At 37.9% G+C, this 8,594-nt stretch overlaps 1 protein-coding gene across 1 annotated transcript; it reads right to left on the reverse strand.

Annotated features, from left to right (window-relative positions):
* Positions 1–4,757: 4,757 nt before the first annotated feature.
* NAP1L2 (nucleosome assembly protein 1 like 2) lies at positions 4,758–7,331 on the reverse strand. Its single transcript, XM_015250303.3, has one exon. The coding sequence runs from the start codon at positions 6,991–6,993 to the stop codon at positions 5,569–5,571; it is 1,425 nt and encodes a 474-aa protein (XP_015105789.1). The 5' UTR covers positions 6,994–7,331; the 3' UTR covers positions 4,758–5,568.
* Positions 7,332–8,594: the final 1,263 nt, after the last annotated feature.

The raw sequence follows: 8,594 nt of genomic DNA on the forward strand, positions 1-8,594 counted from the left end.
TCATGGAAGTCCCAAGTATAAGTCTTCTCTTTGGCCTTTGTGCACATGCGCTGGTCAAAAGGAGTGAGTCTGTTGCCAGAGCTGCTCCAGGTCTTTGCTCAAAACCTGCCAACCCCCCACCTTTAGCAGGAGATAACATAAATTTTTAAATTAAAGGGCCCAGAGATAAGAAAGGAAGCTACACAGTAATCCCACTCCTGGGCATATATCCAGAAGAAACCCTACTTCAGAAAAACACCTGCACCCCAATGTTCATAGCAGTACTATTTACAATAGCCAAGACATGGAAACAGCCTAAATGTCCATCAACAGATGATTGGATGAAGAAGATGTGGTATATTTATACAATGGAATACTATTCAGCCATAAAAACTGACAACATAATGCCATTTGCAGCAACATGGATGTTCCCGGAGAATGTCATTCTAAGTGAAGTAAGCCAGAAAGAGAAAGAAACATGCCATATGCGATCGCTCATATGTGGAATCTAAAAAAAAAAAAAAAGAACATAAATACAAAATAGAAACAGACTCATAGACATAGAATACAAACTTGTGGTTGCCAAGGGGGCGGGGGGGTGAGAAGGGACAGACTGGGATTTCAAAATTTGTAGATACTGACAGTCATATGTAGAATAGATAAACAAGATTATACTGTATAGCACAGGGAAATATATACAAGATCTTGTGGTAGCTCACAGCAAAAAAGAATGTGACAATGAATATATGTATGTTCATGTATAACTGAAAATTTATGCTCTACACTGGAAATTGACACAGCATTGTAAACTGACCACAATTCAATAAAAAAAAATGGTAAAAAAATAAAAAGGATGCTACAAACAAAAAAAAAAAACTGATGGAACTAGCTGAGACCAAAATGATGACGAACCTGACCTCCAAAAGACCCTGAGTCTCATTATACATTGATTTTACTATATTAGCATATGAAATGACACACCTACCAGTGGCCATGACTAGACAGTAAGGACAAAAAGGGGGTGGCACCCCACTCCCTTGGGAAAAACCCTTCCCCTTCCCTGGTAGACTGATGCATATGCCTTCCCATCATTAGCCTTACTCCTCTTCCCTTTGTCTTTAATGTTTAATATTCCTTTCACCAAGTGGGCAAGAAGTTGATCTGTGAACTTAGTTCCCAATTTTCCATTCTTTGGCCACTGAATAAAGCTCCTTTGTGTGTATGTTTGGTTTTCTTTTCTTTTTTAATTGAAGTATAGTTAATTTACAATGTTGTGTCAATTTTTGGTGTACTATGCAATGTTTCAGTCATACATATACATACATATATTCCTTTTCTTATTCTTTTTCATTATAGGTTACTACAAGATATTGAATGTAGTTCCCCATGCTATACAGTAGTAATTTGTTGTTAGGTTTCATTATTTGCCTACTCGAACCCGAATAGAAAAAACCCTCCCTGCCGAGGCAGAGAGACAGAGTCTCGGTGGGCCAGGGTCCAAGCAGGGTCTATATGACTGAATTCAGTAACAGGTGAATAGTCTTTCAGGCTCTGATGCTTTATGAAACTGTATTCTGTGTGTAAAAGTACCTGTGGCCAGTAAGAAGGAAGGCAATTCTAGACAAGGTATACAGGGGTCAGGTGCCATAAGCAGCTTTGAAGGAGGCTGGGAGTGGAGGCACATTCATCTATGTTAAAGTGTTCCATGATAAGTTACTCTTTACATTTCTTTTAAAAAGATTCTCTGCTTTAAAACAGCTACCTGTTGCACATATCTGCATAGTAAATTAAAAATTAAATCTGTTATGTACCTATGGATGATATATAATTTCACGTGATTTTTACCTTCTGTATTCCATTTTTGTTGGGTTTCCAAATAGTTTAATTTAATGATGCATTTATCGGCAGTGAACAAATGGCTTGTGATGAGTGTTGAGCCTGGTATACACAGCTATAAGGCTAATGAATGCACTTGGTGGTGAGAAACATCACAGTCACTTTATTTTCCTCTTCATTAACCAAGCTTGTTAGTAACACAAGTACTGTTACTAAACTTGCCACGTGGCCCTTCTTAATACTTGCAGAAATCTTGGAGATTTTGTTATTAAAATGCAAAGTGTATGCTTTCACTTTGTATAAATTAGAAACAAATTAGGGGGACAAATATTAATAATTTAATAAGAATTTACTGGACCCTTATTGTATACCAAATAGTGTTGAGTATTTGATAGATATAAGCATAATAATAAAAATAACAAAGATAGATATATTTATATAGCACTTATGTACCATGCATATTTCAAAAACTTCATATAAAACAATCAAATCTTCATAATAATCTATGGAGTAAGTGCAGAATTATTCTCTTATTTTACAGGTATAAAAACCAAGATACATAAAGTAACATGAAGTAACATAAAGTACAAGGTCACCCAACTAGTTACAGAATTGGAATTTGAATCCAAGCAGTTGGGCTTCAAAGATTAACCACTCTGCCATATGATGTATAATAGTAAATACTGTAATTTACACTGTAAATTACTATGTACCCTAAAATGGAATTTTATTATATTTACATATTTCAGTATATTCCTTAGGAATACCAAAATTTGAACAATGTCCAACAGCCAGCTCAACAATCCCTCCAGGACAGTACGAATGATGTACTTTTTAAGAACAATTACAAAAAGAATTAAGATAAAATTCTATTTTTAGTCACAATTTCACCCTAAACCCTAATACAGGTCTCTCTGGTATGTGGGCTGAAGCTTATGGCTTATCTTCAAGGCCTAAAGGGCCTCTACCCTAGTCTAAACCCAAATCAAATGAATCTCCATCCCACCACAAGCTATGGGAGAGATGACATTATCAAATTGCATCCTTGAAAGAGTTGAAAGAGAAAGAAATATAAAAAGCATTTCCTGACATCAGGAAGTAGGCCTTGTACTCACAGCTAGATTCTCACAGAATACCAAGGTTACTCTGGGACCATAATAAAATGAGTCAAAGCAAGGCTACTTTATTTTGTCTAAGCACAGACAAAAACAAGGTCACTGTGCCACCCACAAAATATAAAACACTTCTGCCATTCTAACTAAAATGAGTAGTGCTGCCTTATCCTTGTTCTAGTCTCTCCTCCCTCTAGATAAGATTTACTGAACTACCAATCATAAAATTGTCCTTACAATATAGAGTAAACTTCTTCCTTAGACCATCTACTAAGTCATGCAACCAGAGCCCAAATCCTGAAACATGTTTTCTAACACCCACTTACTGATAACTTACAATGGTTCCCCATGATGCATGTTTTCTCTCACAGCAATGATGAATAAACTCAACTTGCTCAATTATGCGTATGTCTCTGGTGGTCTTTAGCTGGAGGCTACTGACATGAGAGATACAGCAAAGGGGACTGGTCTACTCTTAAAGAAAGCCCAGAAGCAGCTTTACTGCTCTTATCTCATAGAGGCAAGAGAAAGGGACAGCAGGGACTTCAAGATGTCTGGTATTCCTCTCTGAAACAGCAAGAAAGACACACCCATGTTCCTGACTTTTTAATGCATAATAACAGCAGCCACTATTAAAAGGGGCCCAATCATTGTGTGTGGGAGAGGTTTAGGAGTCAGGAGTTTGATAGAGGTCAAGATAAATGGTGGTGAAAAAGTCTACATTTACCAAATGTACACCAGAAATGTTTCCTGATTTAGATTCCCCTATATTAGTATGTTATCTATTTCCCTATACCCTATCAACTATTGCAACCCCAGAGAAATGCAACTGAGCATCTACCACTATCCCTGGGAGAAAGATACAGTATTAGAGGAGGGTCCTGTCCAGACAGGAAGAAGAGAGAAAAAAAGGCTCACACTGTCCTCCCCAGTTGATTGTAGAGATGAGACAGCAGTAAGAAAAGCAGACAGTGTTATATACTTATCTCTTTGAGCCAAAATCTGCAGAAGGATGTATGTTCAATAGTGGATGAATAAGTCATGAGCAGAGGAGCTTTTGCTCCACTTTCATTTTATAATTCTCTGGGATTACATCACAACCACCTGGGATGGAAGAGTGGATAGGCAGCAATAACAAGACAGAGTTAACACTTTCTAGCCACTCTCAGCTCTCACATGGCATGGTGGGGATTAAGAAGTCCCTGCTGTCCCAGAGGAATAGATACGACCTTCACAGAGTAAGTCAAAGAGGGCAGCCAAAGTTCTGGGTTTCCACACTTGAGGAAGACAAAATCAGCTGTGGGACAAAGTCAGCACTCTGAACAACCACATCCCATCGTCCCCAGGCAGTGCTCCCACGACCAATGTCATGAAGCAATATAAGCTCCTATGCTTCCAGGTGACATTGTGGGGGAGTAGGTAAATCTGAAATATAGAATAACAAACAGGAGCCTGTTATTTGTGAAGTGTTTACATTATTAAATGGCAATGAATTTACTGGATTGATTAAAATTGAGGTTTTTGTTTCTCTACAACCCTGGGAACTGGAGGTGGACTCAGGATTAAGATTAAATCAGATATTAAAAAATTATAAAAGATACACTTTCTTTGCACATCTAAGTATAGTTTTAGTAAATTTGCATGCATTTATAAACACACAGAAAAAGAATCATGGAAAATTAATTAAAACATTAACAATGTGTATCTTTGGGGAATGGGTATATGGATTTTGGTATTAATGTATTTTTAATACTTTCCAAACATCTCCCAATGAACATATTACTTTTATAACCAGAAAAAAAGATCAGTTTTATAACATGAAACACTCTGGAATTTTTATTCATTTTATTTTGTGGTGAAAGAACATGAAAAATCTTTGCAAAATGGTAAAGTGTTCACTTTCAATGAATGATTAAATGTGCTATGGGAAAAGAGAAATGATACACTGTAATTACAGTTTGCACAACTATACAGAATATGTAGCATTCTTTTGAAAATACTGTGATTAACATTTCATTGACAGACAACCTTAATATGACTAATTTTTATTATTTACCATGGTCCCATAAAATATAAGAGCCTATGAACAAGTTCTTACTAACAATAAATATGGTTTTGCCTGAAATTCTTAACCACATGCAGACTTTTTCTTAAGCATTAATATTTAAAATTGTTCTGCATTTTTATTGCAAAATGAAGCAGGCACAATAAAATTAAACTCACTAGCTAAAGTACTAAGAAAAGACAAATGAAAAAAAAACAAACAACAATAACATCAAAAGAATCCTGGGTTGGTTCTCCAAAAGTTTTGTTTCTGAATAAATATTGATCTCATTTAGCAATTCTGATAATTTCACAGTTACAGATTAATATCTACATGACAAAAGGACTTCAGAAGGACTAAACTACACACCACTATATTAATATGTCTTAAATCATTCACCATGGTGTACATTTGGTATTCTACTACTAAAATGCAAGCTCAAATGAATTAGTATTTGAACTTCTCATATTTCTGAGACATATGTTTTAACTGACACTATAAGAAAAATTGAGAACACAAGACTGTAATTAACTTCTTATATCTTGAGTAACTAGATCTAGGGCAGTTAATTTCAGGGCCATGTATATATACCCTGCCTTAGCGATCAATGTCTTCTACTATTGCCTCAAGATTTTTGCAACAGGCTTTAACCTCCTCAATTGCAGCCATCCAATTATCATAGATAATTTTGTCATAAATTGCGTCATTAACTTCCCTAACTACCCCCTCCTGCTGAGATTCAAGTGCATCACCTGAGAAAAATAATACTGATCTTGGGATTATGTAAGTACGTAAATTGTGACCAAGTAAAAAATCATCATTTCCATCCTTTCCATTTGAGTTGATTCCTTGAGGAGTAAAGAAATTGAAGAATGAATCCTTGGGAAAATCTTCAGTCACAGTTCGGATTGTTCCCCAGATCCGGTGTTTCTGCTTCTTCTTGATGGTTTTCAAAGTGACATTTTTTCCTTCATTCCAATCTATCTTACAGCCTGTACAATACTCAATTGCAGTTCCCCTATAGGGATGGGGATCATAAAATGCTAGCCTTGACTTCAGCACATAGGTCTTTGTCAACAGCTCATTTTTGAAATATTCATTTGGTTTGAAGTGAAATTCCAGCGTGAAACTCAGAGGCTCACCAGGATCTGAAAGCTTCACTTTAATATCTGTCAGGAGTTTCAGAATAGGCTCATCATATTTCTTAATGAAAGGAGTGAGTGTGTCAACATTTTTTAGGACAGTCAGCCAAAAATCAGGAATTCCTTTAGGATCTTCTTTATTCTCATCTTCGGCAGCCTCAACGTCATCGTCATCATCGTCATCATCGTCGTCATCATCATCATCCTCGTCATCATCATCATCATCCTCGTCATCCTCCTCCTCAATAGCAGAGTCATAATAATCTTCATAACCGTCATCGTCATCCGTGTACTCATGTAGCAGACCCTCCTCATTACCATACACCTTTTCCTCATCATCCATCTCCTCATCATCATAGTCCTCAGAGTCTGATTTATATTCACATTCTTCTTTTGTAGGTTCATAGATTGCATTGATTATCTGACGTCTTTTTTCCAATAAAGGTTGATACATTTCAGCAAACTTTCTTTCAATACCATGAAATTCCCTCAGGAATTTGGATTCTAGATTGGCCACTCTAGTTTGCAGCTTTTTGAGGGCTAACACACGATATTTAACTTTCACAGGTAGACTTTCAACAAAGTCTGTATCTAAAAGATAACCAATAAGTCCTTTTGGACGGTCTGGGTCTGAGTCCTCATCAGTATCTTCACCTTTTTCCCCGCCTTCCCCGGACCCAGCAGCAGCATCTTCACCTTTTTCCCCTTCTTCCCCAGGCCCAGCGGCGGCTTCTTCACCGCGCTCCCCATCATTTCCAGGCCCAGCTGCGGCATCTTCACCGCGCTCCGGCTGTTCCCCAGGCCCCTCCGTCATTACCTTATTACCAGCCTCTTCTTGACTGGATTCTAACAGTTCCTTGTGGTTGGCTGACTCGGCCATTTTTCAAAGGACCTCGCACGCCTAAGGTGGCTACCGTCAAGATCAGGAGACTTGACCTCCGCAAGGGAAGACTCACCAGAATATCAGACGCAGCAGTGGCTGGGGCAGAGGTGGAACGAGCGGTAGCGATCGAACTGCCGGAGCGACGGTCGAGGCTGCTGCTGGGATGAAGGCGGTGCTGAGGCTGTGAGAACCAGACAGAGGCAGCGGTGGCCTGGCTGGGGTGCAGAGCTGCGTTGGCCGCGGTGACCGGTCCTGCAAGAACGGGCTAGAGACTGCAGAGAGCCGCAGTGAGCAGATCTCCTCCGCAAGCAGCAGCCGCTGCAAGAAAAAGACGGTGCCGCAATATGATTACGCAGACGTCTCTCGACTAGTTTTTCTCCGTGCAAATAGCTTGCTGCGTCACTCCCTCCCTCCCTCAAAACTCTACTCTACTTTCATTTGCTGGGCTGTAGTGATTGACAAACCATGAGCCAGTAAATTATTAGATCTATCAAGTTTCCAATTCTGCTCACCTTCCCAGGTTGTCTAATATGGCTGATTTATCCACCTTCTACTCGTCCTTCACCACCACCTGGGTTTTCTAGAAACCAGATTTTATTAGTTTATTCTTTTAACTTTCAACTGGTATTGTATTTTTATAATTTCGAAAGAGGTAAGAGAAAATAGTAACTAAAATGTCGGACAAGGCATCCATCCATCATAAATTTGCCCCTTTGATTTTATTTTAGCCCAGGGCTCTGGGAAGGACAGAGGTGAGCGGTGGAGGAACTTATAAGAGAAGTGAAGAAAAAACACTAAAAAATTAGCAATTCTGGTCTGTGTGGTGTAACTGCCAGTAATTTCAATATTCTATATTCTGTTTTTCAGTATTTTCCACAAGCTGTATGATAAGTGAGCAGTAATTTTAGATTGGAAAATCCTCCTAACATTTTCTGTAGTACAGGGTGAGGGCAGGAAGGAGGAAGTTAGGTGCTTACATGGAGGTTAGGGTGAGAGAGGGCCTGTCATGAAGAGCCAAAATGCTGTATCCAACTATATCACAAGTGAACACACAAGACTGTAAACCAGTTGCCTGGCTTATCAGTAACCTAGTCCTAATACTGACTTGCCACTTCTTTGTTGATGCTAGCTTTAAAGCCGCTGGGAATTTTTAAAAGAAATGTTCAAATGTAAAGTAGTATTTCTTTTTTAAAAATCTTAACATTTGCCTGACACTTTTGAGTTATTGAAAATAATCTAAATCTCAGCATTAAAGACATGGTTAAATATATGATAGAGTATTCATAGGATGGAATACTATGCAGTTATTAAAAATTTTCCTTCAAGTAGGAATCGCTAGTGATGTTTATTTTGTCCATATTTCCAGTACTGATATCACTTATTAATCGAACAATTAAAAAAATTTAACTTTTATTTTCCAGATTTAAACAATACTATCACAGAGATTAACACTGTTTACATATTCTTGTATTTCTTTACAGATTCTTTCAGTACATAGGTAAATTTTTTGTTTTACTTATTTTATCTCTGTGTACTGTATATCATTACAGTATTCACAAAGTTCAGTTTTTGGGCTCATGTATCAATCTGGTAGTTTC

The sequence above is a fragment of the Vicugna pacos genome, chromosome X, assembly GCF_048564905.1.
Source record: "Vicugna pacos chromosome X, VicPac4, whole genome shotgun sequence".
Classification (NCBI taxonomy): domain Eukaryota; kingdom Metazoa; phylum Chordata; class Mammalia; order Artiodactyla; family Camelidae; genus Vicugna; species Vicugna pacos.

What these genes read in the sequence shown, in the direction of transcription:
- NAP1L2 (XM_015250303.3), bottom strand. Translation starts at nt 6,993, where the DNA reads ATGGCCGAGTCAGCCAACCACAAGGAACTGTTAGAATCCAGTCAAGAA.